The following is a 21731-nucleotide window of genomic DNA, read 5'->3' on the forward strand; positions in this document are numbered from 1 at the left end:
AATGTTATTGAATATTACAACTAAAGACTAGTCTATTTGAAAATTTTCATGTAAAATATACTTGTAAATAAGGTAATATGACCGCAACATTAGGGCAGCAAATCTAGTAAAAGTTCAACTGAAGAATTTTATGAAGTAATTAAATAAACTTTTTCTCAGGGCATAATGTTACTTTTGTTTGTAAGAGGAAAAGAAAACTAACAAGAAAGTAGTTTTTTTACACCATTCATATTAGACAAAGACCCAGTTTGCCATACTACGGAGCTTGAAAAGTCTATTGCAGTTAGCCTAGACAATTTCCTCGTCCAACACCTGCGCCTCTTTGGTATTAAATTTTACTCATTCAAACGTCACCAAGCCCGGTCAAGATTGCAACTTCAAAACCCGGTCTAGGACCTCTCCTCATCCCAAATCTATAAATACTTCAACTACCAATCTCTCTCCTCTCATCACCAAGAAAGAACACCACAAAACAACATACAAAGAGATCAAAGTTCCAATTAACCTCTCTAAACGTCTTCAATTGTTCCATGGCAACTCTACAAGCCCAGAGTCTCTTCATCTCCTCTTCTTCCTCTTCCTCCTCAAGGCAAAGAAGAAGAGGATGCTTTGCCGCTCTCCATGTACCTTCTAATCTTAGCCCAAGAGGAGTCTCCTTCCCAAAACTATCATCCAGGATCCAATTAGAGGACCTCAAGATTAGCGAGAAGGACATGTACACCGCCAACCTCAGCAGCCATGTCAAGAACCCCGAAACTACCCAAAAGCAAGACACCAACTTGTTCTCCAAGCTCTACGCAGTAGCCGACGCAGTTGCAGATAGGGCTGAGATGCACGCCATAATTGGGGAGCAGAGGAACAACTGGAACCACCTCTTCCTCCACTCAATCAACTCCATCACCCTCTCTGCCACCCTAATGGCTGGCATCTCCTCGATGGCGACGGCCTCGTCGCCGCAAGAGCTCGCCTTCAAGATCTCGTCGACGCTCCTCTTCGCCACCGCGTGCGGCATGATGCTTGTAGTGAACAAGATCCAGCCCTCGCAGCTAGCGGAGGAGCAGCGGAAGGCGACCCAGCTATGGAAGCAGCTACAAAGAGAGATAGATTCTATTATAAAGCGCAAAACTCCAACAGAGGTGGACGTGGAGCATATGCTGGAGAAGGTGCTGGCCCTCGAGAAGGCTTATCCGCTGCCGTTACTCCCCGGTATGCTCGAGAAATTCCCCAAAGTATTCGAGCCCGCGCGGTGGTGGCCAAAAAGAAGAGAACAACAGAAGAGAAGAGAAGTTAACCACAGAGATCATAAGAATGGATGGAGCAAGGAATTGGAAGAGGAGATGAGGGGTGCTCTTGAAGTACTAAAGAAGAAGGATGAGGAGCAGTATGTGAGATTAGGCAAGTTGGTTTTGGACATTAACCAGAGCTTAGCTATCTCGGGGCCTCTCTTTGCCGGCGTAGCGGCGATATCGACCGGATTAATCGGCTTACCGGCTTTTGGGTCATGGCCGGTGATCAGCGGAGTGGTCGGAGGAGCTCTCGCGGCGATCGTGAACACATTGGAACATGGCGGGCAAGTAGGGATGGTGTTTGAGTTGTATAGGAACTGCTCAGGATACTATACGAGATTAGAGGAGGAGATTGAGCACAATTTGGAGGAAGAAGTGGTGGAGAAGAGGGAGAACGGGGAGTTGTTTGAGATGAAGATGGCTTTGCAGCTCGGGAGGAGCCTCTCGGAGATGAAAGACTTGGCGAAGTACGCTTCTCAAGAATGTAGAGCAGAAGACATGAAAGAGTTTGCCGGAAAGTTGTTCTAAATTAATCAACTGTTCATATGTAGATTAGGATTAGTTGAATTGTTGTACAAAAAAGAGACAAATAGCAGGGGGATTCATTTATTCTTTTTGATCAATGACATTTGACTTTATTGCTAGCTATATATGGCAATACATCATCAATAGAAACAGCCGTTAGTTTACATAATTTGATTTCCTGAATTTATACTTTCACTCTTGTGAATACTACTCTTCCAGAAATAGCCCGTAGATTGATGCATGAGAATGGAAATTAAGGAGCCATTCAGTATTTAAGGGCAATATGCAAATATGCAATAGAGGATGGCGTACCTGTAAATCCGTGAGGTTGCTCATGAGCTAAATTTCTTTTATGTATAACATGAGATAAAATTTTCTTTTAATTTTTTGTTCACTTAGTAAACTAGAGACACAAACTTGTAGACATAATAAACCACAAGGTCCAATTCAAACTTTTGAATAATTTAAATTGAAAGTTGAATTAAAACTCTACGATTCAAGGACTACGTATGTCGATGTTTACTAGCTCCAAAATATAAAGAACAAATTTGAATTTGACCATTTCCACCCATTTATGCCCTCTAAATTCTTTTATTACAACCCCATGCATAGCTGAAGCTGAGCAATCAACGATGACTTCCAAATAATTGAATCCGTTGTAAACTTCCAAAACCACCTATGCATAAGAGTTGCAAATTGCAGTCTATTACTGTGTGCGCGCGCCTTTGCACGCGGATTTGCATCAGAAGTTGTGGTTGGGATCGATGGGCTGAGGAGGTAAAAATGGTGAAGATAAAAGAACTAATAAAGTTATATCATAAGCCTTTCGATTTTTGATCTAAAGATTCATATTAATCATATGTATTGTATATTATATAATAATAATTATTATAATATTATTAATTTTGGGTATTATTAAGCCTATTATGCCATCTCAAACTTGAATTGGCTGGAGCCAAACGTAAGCCGAGATTTAGACGGGTCAATTCTTTTGATAGCTCTAGACAGACTAATTCGTGATTTATTATATGGATAATAGATACTACATATTTTATTTTTATATTGAGGAGAATATGACTTGTATCCTAACCATGGGCTTTGGACCAGTCAAGGTTATTTGCTCCATTTAATTGGGTAGAGAATTAACTATATACCTTGGCCATCACCTTTAATTTGGTTGATTTGGATTCAATTGACTCATGTGTCACACTAGTACTAAGGACCCAAAATGCTCATTCTCGTTGCTGTTACTTTGGCTGACCTCTAGTAGTTGATGACACCACATTTGCAAAATATTGCTCTCATTTTGCTTGAGTGTGCACTAAGATGTGTTTGACACTCCCATTAAAGAAAGCTGTCTAATTGGGGTTGAAAAACAAACTTTACCAAAATGTCATGTATAAGAAGACATTCATTATGTGTTTTGACTATTAGGTGATTGGCCATCAGGAGGAGTCTAACTCTTCTCCAAAGGCAACCAAGGCGTCGTCTTCCACTGCCTTTACTAGAGAGGCGAGTGAGAGCACTATGGGTGCAGAGACGATGAATGAGCATATTCAGACCATTCATAATAATAACTAGGCTCATGGATAGCCTCTCTTAGAAGTGGTGTTAGGTCACGTGGCAAATTTAGGACGAGCAATGATCTTTTTGGCATTATAGTCGATAGAGATTGTGGGACTTGCGAGTAGGTAATGCCTCAACTCAAGCTGTGTGCTTTAATGAGAGTCCATTTTGCTCAATGACCTCAGTACTCCCTATGCACAGAGTGATGACCTTACTCATGCCAAGCTACCCACATAGTTATCTATTCCTTGACTCAAATTATGTCCTATCTAAGATGTACATGAATACTGCACTTGTGGAGTAGTAGGCGTTGTGGGGGTAAATCAACTAGGCTATTAATTACCAATATGCAATGGTTAGTGATAGAAAAATTTAATAATTAACTTACTATACCTATGTATTATAGTATTGTGTGCCTATCAAATTATTTACGATCCTCTAACTTGTTTATAGCCCCGAAAATCTAATTTATAATTCAAAAAAAATCTTTTATAACAGAAATAACTTAAATAAATTTAGATAATTTGTACCACCCAATACCTCGTTTATGACTTGTGTAACCTGTTTAATAAAAGGATTAGAAATTCTAACTCATTTTTAATAAACAGATAATATTCGTGCTTGCATTATCCTGACATGATCCAAACTTGGATAAATTGACCCAATTTGCCACCAGTAATTGTTGGGAGAAATGTGAAAGCTTATTTGGAATTGTAAAAGTACGATCTCCCAAGTGGGAACTTTTTTTTGTCTATTTACAATGAGGTTGGTTGGTAGTTCTTAGCCTTTTGTATCTTATTATATGCATCATGGGGACCAGTGAGGGAAAATTTTGTCTACAAGTGAAGACTAAATGTTTTTGATTGAAGAATTTAGTTTTCGTTTGATTTCTTTGAAGGACAACAATGGACCATGTAATTGACGTTTAGAGAGATCTATTTTTTTTTAAGAACCCCCTCTCATAGAAAGAGTAAATTTATTTTTACACAATATAAAGTTTACCCTTGTTGTCCTTTGACCCGATTCTAACATACATTCTTAGGCCTCAAATTAAATGCTTAATTATTAGTAACCTACCCCATTTTTTAATTATAAGTTCTCATTCAAAACATATTATAACATGTGATATACTACTTTCTTATAATTAATTTTCACTTTAAGTCACCCTAAATATTAATTTTTGTCTTTAAGACATCCTAAACAGAATTCTTCAGAATGCAAAAATTAGGTGAATTGTGGAGAAAATGATCCACTACTTTTCGCTGCGGACTTTTTCTGCAATCTTAATATCTTCAAATGTTTAAAGTGTAGACTCTAATAATGCAAAAGAGTTAGGTTAAAATTAAATTTAAAGCTCTTATATAGATTAAAAACTGTATTTCAAAGACTAAAAATTTCACAATCCATGGATTTGGATACCAAAAGTGTGTTTAAACACTTCCACAAAGAAATTTGTTTATCAAATTTATTTTAAGCATTATTGTTGTTCAAATATTATTTATCTAACACTATTTATTCATCTTTTATTTTACTATTCTTCATTAAAAAAGTATAACTTTGTGTTAATTCTCATAAATAAAATCTAAACGTATTATATAAATAAAATTTTATTTAAAATATAATTTGTTAAGTATATTATAAATAAAATCTTTCAGCCTTCTGGCCGTGCGTTTCCGTGGTGGCATTAACATTTTCGATTTGCTAAAGAATATTTGAAACGATTGATTGCATCACTTTTCATTATTTCTTGGAATGGGAGCACTAGAGAAAATTAAATACCAATCATCTCATTAGCCCATTAGCTAATTAGCCAAATAGCCTATTAGCCCATTGGTAATTATCAATTTAGCCCGTTAGCCAATTAGTCCATTAGACTTTGACGGTTTCCTCATCCAACCCCCGCGCTTCTTTGGTATTAAATTTTACTCATTCAAATGTCTCCAAGCCCGGTCAAGATTGCAACTTCAAAACCCGGTCTAAGACCTCTCCTCATCCCAAATCTATAAATACTTCAACTACCAATCTCTCTCCTCTCATCACCAAGAAAGAAAACCACAGAACAACATACAAAGAGATCAAAGTTCCAATTAACCTCTCTAAACGTCTTTAATTGTTCCATGGCAACTCTACAAGCCCAGAGTCTCTTCATCTCCTCTTCTTCTTCTTCTTCTTCTTCTTCTTCTTCCTCTTCCTCCTCAAGGCAAAGAAGAAGAGGATGCTTTGCCGCTCTCCATGTACCTTCCAATCTCAGCCCAAGAGGAGTCTCCTTCCCAAAGCTATCATCCAGGATCCAATTAGAGGACCTCAAAATTAGCGAAAAGGACATTTACACAGCCAACCTCGGCAGCCGTGCCAAGAACCCCGAAACTACCCAAAATCAAGACACCAACTTGTTCTCCAAGCTCTACGCAGTAGCTGACGCAGTTGCAGATAGGGCCGAGATGCACGCCATAATTGGGGAGCAAAGGAACAACTGGAACCACCTCTTCCTCCACTCAATCAACTCCATCACCCTCTCTGCCACCCTAATGGCGGGCATCTCCTCGATGGCGACGGCCTCGTCGCCGCAAGAGCTCGCCTTCAAGATCTCGTCGACGCTCCTCTTCGCCACCGCGTGCGGCATGATGCTTGTAGTGAACAAGATCCAGCCCTCGCAGCTAGCGGAGGAGCAGCGGAAGGCGACCCAGCTATGGAAGCAGCTACAAAGAGAGATAGATTCTATTATAAAGCGCAAAACTCCAACAGAGGTGGACGTGGAGCATATGCTGGAGAAGGTGCTGGCCCTCGAGAAGGCTTATCCGCTGCCGTTACTCCCCGGTATGCTCGAGAAATTCCCCAAAGTATTCGAGCCCGCGCGGTGGTGGCCAAAAAGAAGAGAACAACAGAAGAGAAGAGAAGTTAACCACAGAGATCATAAGAATGGATGGAGCAAGGAATTGGAAGAGGAGATGAGGGGTGCTCTTGAAGTACTAAAGAAGAAGGATGAGGAGCAGTATGTGAGATTAGGCAAGTTGGTTTTGGACATTAACCAGAGCTTAGCTATCTCGGGGCCTCTCTTTGCCGGCGTAGCGGCGATATCGACCGGATTAATCGGCTTACCGGCTTTTGGGTCATGGCCGGTAATCAGCGGAGTGGTCGGAGGAGCTCTCGCGGCGATCGTGAACACATTGGAGCATGGCGGGCAAGTAGGGATGGTGTTTGAATTGTATAGGAACTGCTCAGGATACTATACGAGATTAGAGGAGGAGATTGAGCACAATTTGGAGGAAGAAGAGGTGGAGAAGAGGGAGAACGGGGAGTTGTTTGAGATGAAGATGGCTTTGCAGCTCGGGAGGAGCCTCTCGGAGATGAAAGACTTGGCGAAGTACGCTTCTCCAGAATGTAGAGCAGAAGACATAAAGGAGTTCGCCGGGAAGTTGTTCTAAATTAATCAACTATTCATATATAGATTAGGATTAGTTTAATTGTTGTACAAAAAAGAGACAAATACCAGGAGGATTCATTTATTCTTTTTGATCAATGACATTTGACTTTATTGCTAGTTTATATATGGCAATATATCATCGATAGAAACACCCGTTAGTTTACATAATTTGATTTCCTGAATTTATACTTTCATTCTTGTGATTACAACTTTTCCAGAATTAGCCCGTAGATCGGTGCATGAAAATGGAAATTAAGAAGCAAAATTCAGTATTTATGCAAATATGCATTTGAGGAGGGCATACCTGTAAATCTGTGAGGTTGCTCAGGAGCGAAAATTCATTTTATGTATAACTTGAGCTAAATCTCTTTTTTCTTCTTTTTCACTTAACAAACTAGAGTCACAAACTTGTAAAGATAATAAACCTCAAGATCCAATTCGAACTTTTGAATCATTTAAATTGAAAGTTGAATTAAAACTCTACAATTCAAGGACTACGTATGTCAATGTTTACTAGCTCCAAAATATAACCAACGAATTTGAATTTGACCATTTCGTCCCATCTATGCCCATTCAATTCTTTTATTACAACCACATACATAGGTGAAGCTGAGCAGTCAACGATGACCTCCAAATAATTGAATCGGTTATCAACGGCCAAAGCCACATTTGCATAAGCTATTATGGCATTCCCTCACCTTAAAACTAAATCATAAAATTGATGGTGACTGGATCCGTTGTGTGCGCGCGCGCATTCACTGTCATTAGTTGTTGCTGGGATCGATGGCCTGAGGAGATAAAAATGGTGAAGATATAAGAACTAGTAAAGTAATATTATAAGCCTTTCAATCTTGATCTAAAGATTTATATTCGTCATATATATTATATATTATTATTATTATTATTATTATTATTATTATTAAGTATTAGCAAGCATATTATGCATATCAAGCTTGAATCAGCTCACTTTCAAGCTAAGTTTGATTGAGCTTTAATGAGCCAAATGCAAGTTGAGAGTTAGACGAATCGATTCTTTTGACAATCTTAAACAGGCTAGGTCGTAATTTATTATATGAATGATGGATAATATATATTTTATTTTTCTATTGAAGAGAATATGGCTTATATCCCAACTTATGGGCTTTGGAACGGTCATGACCTTTGTTCCATTTAATTCAGTAGAGAATTAATTATATACCTTGGCCATCACTTTTAATATTGGGTTGGGTTGATTTGTATTCAATTGCCTTATGTGACTAGTACTAGAACTCAAAATACGCATCCCCATTGCCGCTTACTTTGGCTGACCTCTAGGAGTTGATGGCACAATCTTTGCAAAATATTGCTCTCATTTTGACAATCAAATTAAAGAAAGCTGTCTGGTTAGGACTGAAAACAAATTCCACTAAAATGTCATGTATGAGAAGACATATTTACCGTGTGTTTTGCCTATAGGGTGATTGGCCACCAAGAGGAGTGTAACACCCAAAAACTTTTAAAAAAAATTTCCCTGACGAGCGCGTGCGCCAGGGGTGCCTGCCCCCGTCCTTCTTCTCTTTTCTTCTTCTTCTTCTTCCCTTGCCGTGCACGCCACCTTGCCCACCTCCATTAATCCCCATCTTTCGCTCCCCCACCACACCATTTCCTCCACCTCGCCAACTCTCCTTCCCTCTTTTCTCTCTCGGGTTGCCGACGTCAAAGCCGCCGAAGCCCCAGAGTCGACGAAGCCGAGCGCGGATCGCGGTAAGCCTCAACCTCATCGTTAAATTTCAGTAGCTAGCTCCCCTCCGTCTCACGATTGTCTTCGGCAGCCGACGACCCCGCGTCCGGCCGTCGGTCGGAGGGCTCCGGTGGAAGGAGAGAAACCTTCCCTAGTCAAACTTTGGGCCCTTGATGAAGGGAGGAAGGACCCCCATGGCCGCCGGCCATGGAGCGCGACCCGTCGCCGTTAGGCCCTCCTCCCCTCTACTTACCCTTCTCGGCCTTGTGCTGTGCCTCCGGCCTTGAGGCTGCGCCGTCGACGTTGGGGCCTCGTGGACCTTCCCTCCCCTCTCTTTGTATTTTTCCCTTGGAAGGGAAGGGCGTGAGAGGGTGGGGGTTGTTTAAACCCCCACCCTCACCCCTACTGGGCTGCGGCTTAGACCGCAACCCATGAGCCCATAAGGCTAAATGGGCTGCGGTTCAGACCGCAGCCCATGAACTCGTAAGGCCTGTGGGCTGCGGTTCAGACCGCATCCCACGAGCTATTTTCTCCTTACATGCTGAGTTGGGCTTGGGCCCAACCCAATACCCCCAGCCTAGCCTATTTGGGGCCATGTGTACCTTATAACCTTATTTTTACTTGATTAATTAGCCTAACAATCCCCTGTAATGTCTATTTATTATCATGTGAATTTTAGGATAACATAGAAATCACCCTAGAAAACCCTTGACTCATGTATATGCCTAAACATAAATTCTATAATAAGATAATTAATTCTATTAGTTCGTTAATCTTACGTATTGTTTTACTTGCGACCCGCGAGTAGAGTTTATACAAGTCTAGAATAATGTAGTTAAATTATTATACCTTTCATGTCATTGTAGGAAATGTCGGTATTAATCCATGCATTTAGTGTACTATGATATATCTTGACATGTGCAATTATTAATAACTTACTCATCATGATATTATGAAAATGTTAGTGTTAGCATAGATATTAGTATAACGATGCTCTACATGTATCCTGTATGATAAACTCTGGCATAAATATTTATTATGAATATAAAATGTAATAATTATGATAACTATGACATGACTTATACACTCACGAACACTGCACCACTTTCACCTATCATTAGTAGTCAAGTTCGACTAGGCAATGCCCCCTACTCACTCAGCCCAGGGTTAAAAGTAGAGTGTACTTTATATGACTATACTATTAGCGGCCTACACATGAGGTCGGGAGCCTGTGTGGCGTTCAGGTAATTATACTGAATAGTCATGACTAGATTATAATGATAGAATAACATGATTGTGAGGAGGAGAAATATCTCTAGTAGTACCACGCAGGGTCAGGGCGTCCGTTGATGAGCCGAGGGCTGCCGATTCTCTTGCTGAGGGCGGTGATGTTTTAGAGAGAGTGAGATATGTGCTTACGACCGGGGTCCTTAGTCAGATGGCCACAAACAACCGGTCACATGTAGTGTCGCCATACACGTGTAGGTGACATTACCGCTAGATGTGTTTATATCTCTTCTCGATGTATGAGATGATGGATAGTTATGTGATGGATGATTTTCTTGAGAGTATTTATCTTTTGAGGTGAATAGCTCGGTGAGCTATGATAAGTATGATTAATGCATCGGTGGGCATGAGATGACTAAATTACTATTTTATTACTATACATAATATATAAACACTATGATTGGGATTTGTATGAAATTGTATATATCTGTGTGAACTTATCTTGATACGTTTAGTAACTAGCATGTTCTAGGATAGTAACGTAAAATCTTTATTGATTGCATTAATCTAGTAACTCATAGTAAGTCATCTCAACAAGCATATTGTTATTGCTAGCAATTATAGGCATGCATTGGATATGCACATGTGATTTCATTATTTAGACTGTATGTATCCTACTTGTTGGGCTGTGAGCTCACCATCTCTTGGTGGAATTATTTCAGAGCTAGGGGACGCAGGTGCGGGTAGCGAGGAGTAGCTGTCTTTATATTTCAGTATATCTATTAGTTGTATTGAGCCCCTGTGAGAGTGTTATGATTGACGATGTATTTTGGACTTTAACATTATATTTTGGATATGTATCTAGAAGGCTTGTTGTGGCTTGTGGAACTTATATCCGGACTATTATGGTTGAGTTTATTTATGGTGAATTTGTGTTGTTGTGTGCCTTGTGAAATCCTAGTACCGACAGGTCATGTGATGCACCGCGTGGGGGGGATTTATTCATGCGATTTGTACGTGTATTTAGAGGTTTAGGTGTTTCAAGAAGTCTAGCTCCTCTCTAAAGGCTGCCAAGGCGCCGCCTCCCACTAGCTCTACTAGAGAGGCAGATTATGGCCTATGAATGATAGCCTATCATAGGAAGTATAACTTTTATTTTACTATTCTTCATTAAAAAAAGTATAACTTTGTGTTAATTCTCATAAATAAAATCTAAACGTATTATATAAATAAAATTTGTTAAGTATATTATAAATAAAATCTTTCAGCCTTCTGGCCGTGCGTTTCCGTGGTGGCATTAGCATTTTCGATTTGCTAAAGAATATTTGAAACGATTGATTGCATCACTTTTCATTATTTCTTGGAATTGGAGCACTAGAGAAAATTAAATACCAATCATCTCATTAGCCCATTAGCTAATTAGCCAAATAGCCTATTATTAGCCCATTGGTAATTATCAATTTAGCCCGTTAGCCAATTAGTCCATTAGACTTTGACGGTTTCCTCATCCAACCCCCGCGCTTCTTTGGTATTAAATTTTACTCATTCAAATGTCTCCAAGCCCGGTCAAGATTGCAACTTCAAAACCCGGTCTAAGACCTCTCCTCATCCCAAATCTATAAATACTTCAACTACCAATCTCTCTCCTCTCATCACCAAGAAAGAAAACCACAGAACAACATACAAAGAGATCAAAGTTCCAATTAACCTCTCTAAACGTCTTTAATTGTTCCATGGCAACTCTACAAGCCCAGAGTCTCTTCATCTCCTCTTCTTCTTCTTCTTCTTCTTCTTCTTCTTCCTCTTCCTCCTCAAGGCAAAGAAGAAGAGGATGCTTTGCCGCTCTCCATGTACCTTCCAATCTCAGCCCAAGAGGAGTCTCCTTCCCAAAGCTATCATCCAGGATCCAATTAGAGGACCTCAAAATTAGCGAAAAGGACATTTACACAGCCAACCTCGGCAACCGTGTCAAGAACCCCGAAACTACCCAAAATCAAGACACCAACTTGTTCTCCAAGCTCTACGCAGTAGCTGACGCAGTTGCAGATAGGGCCGAGATGCACGCCATAATTGGGGAGCAAAGGAACAACTGGAACCACCTCTTCCTCCACTCAATCAACTCCATCACCCTCTCTGCCACCCTAATGGCTGGCATCTCCTCGATGGCGACGGTCTCATCGCCGCAAGAGCTCGCCTTCAAGATCTCGTCGACGCTCCTCTTCGCCACCGCGTGCGGCATGATGCTTGTAGTGAACAAGATCCAGCCCTCGCAGCTAGCGGAGGAGCAGCGGAAGGCGACCCAGCTATGGAAGCAGCTACAAAGAGAGATAGACTCTACTATAAAGCGCAAAAATCCTACAGAGGTTGACGTGGAGCATATGCTGGAGAAGGTGCTGGCCCTCGAGAAGGCTTATCCGCTGCCATTACTCCCCGGTATGCTCGAGAAATTCCCCAAAGTATTCGAGCCCGCGCGGTGGTGGCCAAAAAGAAGAGAGCAACAGAAGAGAAGAGAAGTTAACCACAGAGATCATAAGAATGGATGGAGCAAGGAGTTGGAAGAGGAGATGAGGGGTGCTCTTGAAGTACTAAAGAAGAAGGATGAGGAGCAGTATGTGAGATTAGGCAAGTTGGTTTTGGACATTAACCAGAGCTTAGCTATCTCGGGGCCTCTCTTTGCCGGCGTAGCGGCGATATCGACCGGATTAATCGGCTTACCGGCTTTTGGGTCATGGCCGGTAATCAGCGGAGTGGTCGGAGGAGCTCTCGCGGCGATCGTGAACACATTGGAGCATGGCGGGCAAGTAGGGATGGTGTTTGAATTGTATAGGAACTGCTCAGGATACTATACGAGATTAGAGGAGGAGATTGAGCACAATTTGGAGGAAGAAGAGGTGGAGAAGAGGGAGAACGGGGAGTTGTTTGAGATGAAGATGGCTTTGCAGCTCGGGAGGAGCCTCTCGGAGATGAAAGACTTGGCGAAGTACGCTTCTCCAGAATGTAGAGCAGAAGACATAAAGGAGTTCGCCGGGAAGTTGTTCTAAATTAATCAACTATTCATATATAGATTAGGATTAGTTTAATTGTTGTACAAAAAAGAGACAAATACCAGGAGGATTCATTTATTCTTTTTGATCAATGACATTTGACTTTATTGCTAGTTTATATATGGCAATATATCATCGATAGAAACACCCGTTAGTTTACATAATTTGATTTCCTGAATTTATACTTTCATTCTTGTGATTACAACTTTTCCAGAATTAGCCCGTAGATCGGTGCATGAAAATGGAAATTAAGAAGCAAAATTCAGTATTTATGCAAATATGCATTTGAGGAGGGCATACCTGTAAATCCGTGAGGTTGCTCATGAGCTAAATTTCTTTTATGTATAACAGGAGATAAAATTTTCTTTTAATTTTTTTTTCACTTAGTAAACTAGAGGCACAAACTTATAAACATAATAAACCACAAAGTCCAATTCAAACTTTTGAATAATTTAAATTGAAAGTTGAATTAAAACTCTACAATTCAAGGACTACGTATGTCGATGTTTACTAGCTCCAAAATATAAACAACGAATTTGAATTTGACCGTTTCCTCCCATCTATGCCCTCTAAATTCTTTTATTACAACCACATGCATACTGAAGCTGAGCAGTCAACGATGACCTCCAAATAATTGAATCCTTTATCAACGGCCAAAGCCACCTACCTGTGCATAAGACTTACAAGTTGCTGCCTATAACGGCATTCCCTCGCCTTACAACTAAATCATAAGTTCTATCTCTCTCTCTCAATTCATTTTTTGATACATTTTTAAGTAACAACTTATAATTTTATTAATTTTTAATTAATATATTCTAATCTTTGAAGATTTTATAATGTCACTCTTGGTTCTTTTCATACTCTCTTTTCTTTTCATATGACCTCTCAAGTTAATTAAAAATTCAATTATTTTTAAATAGAAGATTATCAACAAAGAAATATCTATTGCTGAATTAGTCAAGCAGAGTAGAGTACTTTAATTTAGGAAGAGGTTTTTGATTCGATAGAGTTAGCTAGAGTGGGATATGACTTAAAAGAATTTGGTTACATTATGTTCGGAAACATCAAATTAAGATTTGTGTGAATATTTAATCTATATTAATAATATGTTATTTTTGGAATGTCTCAGTTAGAAAATTCAATTGATTTGTATACATAACCAAATCACATAATTTGAGGTGTGATTTTGCAAGAATTTATTCCTAAGGTATGACAATGGACCAGAACATGTAATAGAGGCTCGGAGAGATTTTGTGTTTTGTTTTTGTTTTTTTAACTATATTTCAAAGACTTTCTTTTCTAGGAGTTTTACCCTTAGAAATGTAAAAAGATAATTTTAGACAATTTCATGTTTATTCCATGTGATTTGATGCAATTATAATTAACCTAAACCCTTCAAACTTATATGTATATATATATATATGTATTTCAATTAAGGGTATTTATGTTATTTTGTTTATTAGTTTACTAAAATTTTAATTTATGGATGTCAAAAAGTAATCTGAAATTTGTGAAAAAATTATAGATGGTAAAGAATAATTTATGAATGGATAACCCCTGCCCCCTCCAAAGTAAGAAGAACTATAATTTGTGAATACTCTTATTAAGTTATAAATAGAAAGATAATGGAGAAAAAGGAATAAAATTTCTCAAAGATATCTTTCACTGCATTACGATTTATGATACGCCAACTGAGATTTATACACAGCTGGATTCATTGGTATTCCAACTTTGACAAGTATTAAACATTTAACACCCAAAATTTCTTCGGAAAACTTGCTACATAATAACATAAATCTCCATGTACATCAAGCAGCAGCATCTGCAATAATAACGTCCAAAATTACTAGGCCAAGCTTTAATACCTTCCAGGTTTGCTCCACTGGAGTTTCCTATATATATATATATATATATATATATATATATATAGACCTATTTGTTTAGCCATATATTTTTTTTCTCAATAGTTTAATCTTTTTGGTGGGACTTGGCTTTCATTCTTCCCACATTGCAGTAAGTTTTGTGGGAAAATAAAAATGAAGTCACTCTTGTTGGTAATTCTTTGCATTGGTTTGGTTAATGGAGTTGTAGATGGGAGAAGGATTATTTCAAATACGGATAGAGAAAGAGCAATAGAGGAGAAGTTGAAACAGCTAAATAAGCCTGCAGTGAAGACCATTCAGGTTTGAGTTCTATATTCTTTAGATCTTTCAAATGGCATTAACTTTTAACTACTAACTTGTAAAATATATTTGTATATATTTTTTATGCCGATAATTTCAGAGTGAAGACGGTGATACCATAGATTGTGTGGATATTCACCAGCAACCGGCTTTCGATCATCCACTTCTCAAGAACCACACTATTCAGGTGCTCCTCAAACGTAACAACCCGTTAAAATTTCATCTTCATTACACACATTCTTTTTAATAAAGATGTTAATATAAAGTTTCAATCTAAACAATATATATGCAAAAGTCATAGCTTTGAAATATATGTGTTAAAAATTGGCTCAAATTCAGTTTCAGTAAAAATTCAGTAAGTATCTGCCATTTCGTGCCACGCGTTCGAACGGCCCCTAAGAGTGTTCGAACGCGGGCTCCAAATAGAAAGCAGTCTGTGATGTAGGCGTTCGAACGCGAGCTAACCCGAGAGAAACTGTTTCTGCAGGCGTTTGAACGGTGCTTTGGTGTTCGAACGCTAGTCTGCATTTGCACTAGGCGGCGTTCAAACGCACCTAGCGGGCATTCGAACGCCCCTTTGGTTCTGCTGCTTTGATATGGGCGCGTTCGAATGCGCTCCCGAGGGCGTTCAAACGCGACGCAAAAAAATCCAATTTGAACCGGTCCTATAAATAAAAATATTGGGTTTTAGAGTTTTGTGTGGGCATTTTGCAAGAGAGAAAAACTTGTAGGAGAGAACCGCCATTGTTTAGAGAGAGATTAGAGTTGAAATCTCTTTGTATTTAAAGATTTGCATAGTGTATTAAAAATTGTTCCGCTCGTGGATATAGGCATATCGCCGAACCACGTAAATCATGTCTTTCCCTCTTTTCTCTTTATTGTTTGCATTGATTTGATGTTCATATTTGTGATTACTTTGAGTATTTGAAGTTCTTTACAACTAGTATTTTGCATTTGGAGTTCTCACATTGATATTGATATTAGCTTTGCTAATATTTGGTTTACTCCAAATTATTATTATTCTATTTGAATTTGTTAGAAAGTGAAAGGTTTTGCTTCTCACCCATTTTAGTATTTGCACAAGTAGGGATATATATGCAAAACAAAAAGGAAAGCAATTAGATGGTGTATATTGAATAAGGCTACTAACTCAGTTTCCCACATAATAACCTAAATATAGTTCCAAAGTTGCAGGTAAGTAATCAAATTAACGTGTGTTGCAGATGAGACCCAGCGACAAGGTCTTGAAGCTGATAGCAGAGTCTCCTACTGCTTCGAACGTCGGACAAATGCCAACCCAAGTGTGGCAAAAGAGTGGGAGTTGCCCCGAGGGCACTATCCCGATTTTAAGAATCCAAAGACGCCATTTGGAGAAAGCTCCCTCCATTGAAAACTATGGGAGGAAACCATGGCATGGTGTTACTAAGCATCGCATCCCAACCTCTAACTCCACAACAACATTCGATGTCAGCCTTGGAAACCTACAGGAGGTGATCACTCCTATCTCTTCAAGAACTTCAACTCGAAAGGATGCAGTGTGTTTGTTACATTTTAGATATTATTACTACAAGAAGTAACTCAGTAGGCTTTTGTTCTTCAGACTGCAGTGCTCGTGGGAGAAGGTTACAGCTACACGGGAGCGGCGGCAAACCTCAACTTGTGGAATCCGTACGTTTCTGGGTTTCAGGAGTTCAGCTCGAGCCAGATTTGGATACGTAATGGCCCATACGATAACGCAGACTCGATTGAAACTGGATGGATTGTAAGTAATTGATAGAATATATGGAATTACCGTATCTTTGAGTGATTTTATAATTCTAGTTTTCTTTTTTCAACTGCAAGGCATCACCTAATCTATACGATGATTCGGCAACAAGGCTATTCTTGTACTGGACGGTAAGCATTTTTTGGTCGTATGCTTGTAGGAAGTTGATGTGTTGGAATTAAATTTGTTTTTTTGGTACATCGATCAGACTGACTCGGGGAAGTCCACGGGGTGCTTCAATCTCATGTGCCCAGGTTTCGTGCAGACCAACCATTCAATCGCCCTTGGAACAAGGTTTAGCCCCATGTCCACGGACGGTGGAGATCAATACCAAATAAGTCTCACTATGTTAAGGGTAAGAAGCAAGTGGTTGCAATAAATATTGGGATTAAAATTACATTTCGTCTCGTCTGGTACTGATCGCAGGACTTTGATCGTGCCGTATGGTGGCTAATCTACAAAACGGACATCATCGGCTACTGGCCGGTCGGCATATTCCCCCGCTTGAGCCACGTCGGGACGCTGGTTTTATTCGGCGGCGACGTGTACAGTCCCACCATGGCCAGCGAACCTCACACCAAGACCGCCATGGGAAGTGGTCGATTAGCCAAGGAGCACTACCGGCACGCCAGCTTCATCAGCAAGCCTCGTATCGTGGACAACTCCGAAAACTTCAAGTGGCCGGAACCGGGCTTTCCCTTGAGCACGCGACCGCAGTGCTACGGGGCGGAGCTCTTTAAGGAGGCCGGATTCGACGAGGCATATTTTTACTTTGGTGGGCCGGGCTGGAGCAGCCAATGCCCCTAAGGTGTTTGAGTTTTGTTCTGTGTCGTTGTTAGATTTAGATCAATGTAAGGTCTGCTACTGCTTACTTGTACTGAAGCCGTCTATTCTTATGTCATTTTTTTCCAATAAAAGTTTGAGATGCGCAGTACGTCTTCATCTTTGTTTCAATGTATCACCTTGTTCACTCCTTCCTAGTTCCTACCCAATGCTACATTCCATCCACTCTTTCTCTCTCCAATCTCAATCTCAAAGCTAACTCCTTTTAGGAGGGAAAGATAAAGTGAGACGTTCTTTTGGTTTCAAGCAAGGATCATTGTGAAGAGAGAAGCAGATGTATATGTGGAAGACAAAGGAGATATGGAGAGTTAGAAGAGGGGAAAGGAGATGTGCCCATAAAAGTCTGCACAAAGGGGGTAGTGCTTCTCCTTCCCAAATCCAACTATCCCTTGTTTCCTATGCTCTTCTTCATATGTGCACCCTCTCTTCCCACAATTTTCCTTTCATTTCTTTCCTCTTAGTTGCATAGCGTTGACTTACTCCTGTGCGAAAGAGTCTTTGGACCCATTAATTGGAATATTTTATCTCCTTCCTTGTTCAGGGTCTCTCCTGGACTCCTGGCCTCTTTCATGCAAAAGGTTGAAGGGAAACAAAATAAACGGCTTTTAGTTTCTTGGTTTTACATTGTACTTGGCATAGAAAGGGTTAATACTTAATACCTTTATGGGTTGGTTTTGGTTTTTATCCCTTGTTGTAGAAGAGGCATTTGGAAAGAGCCAACTTCGATCAGCCCCGGTGGCTTCTTTTACTGTGTGAGAAGGAATAGGAGGGGAGTGATTGGTTTCTGCGGAGGTTTGGGCAACATTCCTCATAAATTATTGGTGCATGAGAGCTTTGCCTCCAGGAGAGTAGAATCTCATGGTCTTCTCACCATTGATGAAATAATGGGGTGATACAACCTATAGATCTTTTGAGTGATTTAAATCTTTTGCTTTTGTCTTTGGGCCCTGCTATGTCGATCAATCAGGGAAAATCCCACTTGCTTTAAACGTAGCCTTTGTCCTTATGCACTTAGATGAGGCGGGAAAGCTAATAATTCTTCTGTAACCCTGGGACCACCCATCCTTTAGGTTCTTATGCTGTGTGAGAAACCAACGATGGTTAGATGTGTGAGTTCTAAAAATGATGGTTGACATAGAAACTCCGTGCTCACTGTTTTCTAATGCTATTTAGCAAAGGAAATTGAAGGAGGGTGTCAATTCTATGTTCTGGTTTTGTTCAGGATCCCATGGGAATGCTGAATTTGGATATGTAGTTGGCATTTGATGGTCTCAGCAGTACTTACCACACACATGAGGTTCTCTCTCAAGTAGCTGTTCTCCTTTAGATAGCATATGCTTTATCTTATGCTCCTGCTGTCATGCTGTGTAGTATTCTTTCTCCAGTGCTGTAATCCTTCCAAGGCCACCAACATTGGAGACCCCAAAGAGGCTTGCCAGAGAAATCTGTCGCAGTATTGAGGTTCCAGAACTTTCGTCACCCCTGAGTTGCCTATTAAATGATTTTCTAATAATGTTTCGTATGAAAAGCTAGCTATCCTTATGATCTCTCTCTCATTTGAGTTCAGGTTCAGGTACTCCGAGGATAACGAGAAACAGTTACTTGCTAACAAAAGTGGTCTGGCTAGGAGCCAGGTACTCAGAATTCTTGAGTTTACATAAAAGGTAGGTTTAGCATGAAACTGTTAGGCAACCATTAACATAATAACTATATAAGTTTCTTCAATGTTAGTATGCTGGTATCAGCTATGTTCTTAAGAACTTGTTATACTCCCTTGATGAATTATTAGGTATCTAATTGGTTTATAAGCTGATGATAGAGGAGATGCAGTCAGAACTCAGTATATAAAGTGACAGTAAATCAGGTGGTAAGCGCAGAAGCTAACAAAGTATTGGGAGAAACCAGATAAATTGAAATGCTTAAAACTAATCAAGTTTGAAACTAGCTTCATATCCTTGAGTGGGCCTGAGGTTTAATTGGGTCTGATTCAACCTAGAGTTGATCCAATTTAGGTCTCCCTTTCATAGTTGTATCTCATCTTAGTCAAACAAATGCATCTCTCTCTAGATCTTGTCAAAGGTTAGAAATTTTTATGGACATTAAATTCTTTATAAGCAGCAGCAGAGACTCTAAGGTAGCAGGCATATTAACTATGATGAGATCCTCTCTACAATTTTTTTTGTCTTGATCAAGCTAATTGTTAGGTCATATAATGCGATCCAGGACTTAACGATGGCATGGATTAGAGATACAACTGGGACCATCACCAACAGACACAAGAAAGAAAAAAGTTCCCAAAAGAAGCACGAAAGGTAGATATATGTCAGAAATTCCTATTACATGAGCCTTTCATTAAGCTTGGAATGGTGCATTGTTAACTGAGTCATGTTGCAAGTGATACTCTCCATCATATATTATGCATATGTATGTCAATATATATGCGTGTGCATTTATATCATGTAAATGTATGTAATCGTGTCTCAATATTCCTAATTCAATAATTTTTTCTTTAATTTACTCTAAAAGTTTAAGTTGTTAGAACCTTTTCTACTTGCATGCCTATATATGCAAAAGGTATCTTTGGTCTTCCATGTTTAAGATATAATTAACAATTAGTTACCATTATTTGCTACCTCTAATTGCTTTGTGGTACTTGCAAAGCTAATTAGTAGTCTATGAGGTGGAGACAGGCTGTGGCATATCTTTGCGGTTTGTGGCCAACCATGCTCGATCCTCGATTATTAATTTCTAAGCTGTATTGATATATACGTGCGCCAAGTTGTTTCATGTGATTCTTCTTCTCAGAAGCTGACTCTATGAGCCATGCATCATTAAATGTCCATAGAATCTAACAAGGTAGTGGTGTACGAAAGCTTTTGTATGGATGTCCGTGAAATCCAAGGCTTGACATTGTCATGTACCAAGAAAAACTTGGTTGAAAATCTCAACAGAGGAGAGAAAGTTTTGGTGGTTTATTAATTGAAGTTTTACAAGATACCTCATCGACCTGAGAGTATATATGATCACTCAAAGTCTTGCATCTTTTCAGGGAAGAAAGTACTGCCCACTACTATACATCTACAGGATGCATGGCTTTTCTCCTCTGAACAGATGTTGATCTGGACTCTGGAGTCCAGTGCGGTTTGATAATTTATTAAGAACTCATGCTATCGTGTTAACCAACTTAGTCTATCTAATCCTGGGAAAACAAGTGTGGAAACTAGTAGTATGGTCCTTTTCAAGTTTGTTAGTCGTTGCCTAAGCTTGAAGAGCCTCTTGGGGTTGGGTGTTGGGTGTGGCAGGAGACATTGGCGCGTCTCATATGCACCCAAACCCGGAGATTCTTAGTGGTGTGGGGTCACATGCCTCCCAATGTCCCTTCACGTGTCTCCTCACTCAGGGCCTCTACTTTGTTGTACCCCTCGGCTACGCTTTTATACATGCTACTATAATTATTATTTAATTATCGTGATTAGTTTTACTCTTTTTTCTTTTCCGGATGTTTTAATCTTATTGTATTTGAGTTTAATTATTAAGCGGTGATTACAAAACACTAAATTGTTGCTGGCATTAAATACCTCTAATATTTGATTGTCACTCAAATATAAGAGATGAATTAGGAAAGAGTTTACAAACAAACGAAGTTTGTTACTCATCGTTTTCCTCAAAAAATATTGACACTATATCTTGATGACTTCTTAATTTTAAACTTGTTCCGAGAGTCTGATAGTTTGGTTGGAACGCTGTCATAAAATAAAAATCTCGACGAGAATAATTATAATTTTTAAATCGTTAATATTTATGTTTTTTATTTGATACTTTGCCCCCAGCACAGTTAAAACCTGGCTCAGCCGCTGCAATTGTGCTGACAAATGGAAAAATAAAAGCACGAGCATATGTAGGTCTCCTTTTGACGAAACTAGCCTCTTTTATATTTTAGAATTTTAATTTTAAATAAAAATACTGAAAAGTTTATTTTATAAAATATTATAGTCGAACATAAAGATACGAGGTTATAATTTTCTTTTTAATATTTTTATCTTTAACTTTATTGTATAGTATTTTTAATAATAAATACTTATAGTATCTATTTTTTTTAAGTAAAACACTAAATATTTTAATATTTTTTTATTTTAATAAAAATACTG

The 21731-nt window shown here is 39.2% G+C and overlaps 4 protein-coding genes and 1 long non-coding RNA gene across 6 annotated transcripts; all 5 read left to right on the forward strand.

The window, feature by feature from the left end:
- The first annotated feature begins 13 nt into the window (after positions 1–13).
- On the forward strand, positions 14–1933 carry LOC140782400 (probable F-box protein At4g22030). The gene has a single exon (XM_073128936.1). The coding sequence runs from the start codon at positions 531–533 to the stop codon at positions 1812–1814; it is 1284 nt and encodes a 427-aa protein (XP_072985037.1). The 5' UTR covers positions 14–530; the 3' UTR covers positions 1815–1933.
- Positions 1934–5429: 3496 nt separating this feature from the next.
- Positions 5430–6923, forward strand: LOC140782419 (probable F-box protein At4g22030). The gene has a single exon (XM_073128972.1). The coding sequence runs from the start codon at positions 5495–5497 to the stop codon at positions 6800–6802; it is 1308 nt and encodes a 435-aa protein (XP_072985073.1). The 5' UTR covers positions 5430–5494; the 3' UTR covers positions 6803–6923.
- Positions 6924–11805: 4882 nt separating this feature from the next.
- Positions 11806–12789, forward strand: LOC140781389 (probable F-box protein At4g22030). Its single transcript, XM_073127337.1, has one exon. The coding sequence runs from the start codon at positions 11806–11808 to the stop codon at positions 12787–12789; it is 984 nt and encodes a 327-aa protein (XP_072983438.1).
- Positions 12790–14828: 2039 nt separating this feature from the next.
- On the forward strand, positions 14829–16749 carry LOC140781390 (protein neprosin-like). Its single transcript, XM_073127338.1, has 4 exons — positions 14829–14975; positions 15076–15162; positions 16199–16465; positions 16576–16749. The coding sequence occupies exons 1-4, from the start codon at positions 14829–14831 to the stop codon at positions 16747–16749; spliced, it is 675 nt and encodes a 224-aa protein (XP_072983439.1).
- Positions 16750–18665: 1916 nt separating this feature from the next.
- Positions 18666–20725, forward strand: LOC140782566 (uncharacterized). 2 transcript variants are annotated; one of them, XR_012107904.1, is made up of 5 exons: positions 18666–18880; positions 18955–19044; positions 19151–19247; positions 19807–19895; positions 20633–20725. It is a non-coding gene; the product is annotated as an uncharacterized lncRNA (long non-coding RNA). The 2 variants fall into 2 exon arrangements; XR_012107903.1 differs by lacking the exon at positions 20633–20725 and having other exon boundaries at positions 19807–20096.
- Positions 20726–21731: the final 1006 nt, after the last annotated feature.

This window comes from Typha latifolia, chromosome 2, assembly GCF_019914945.1.
Source record: "Typha latifolia isolate L0001 chromosome 2, TyphaL0001v2, whole genome shotgun sequence".
Taxonomy (NCBI): Eukaryota; Viridiplantae; Streptophyta; class Magnoliopsida; order Poales; family Typhaceae; genus Typha; species Typha latifolia.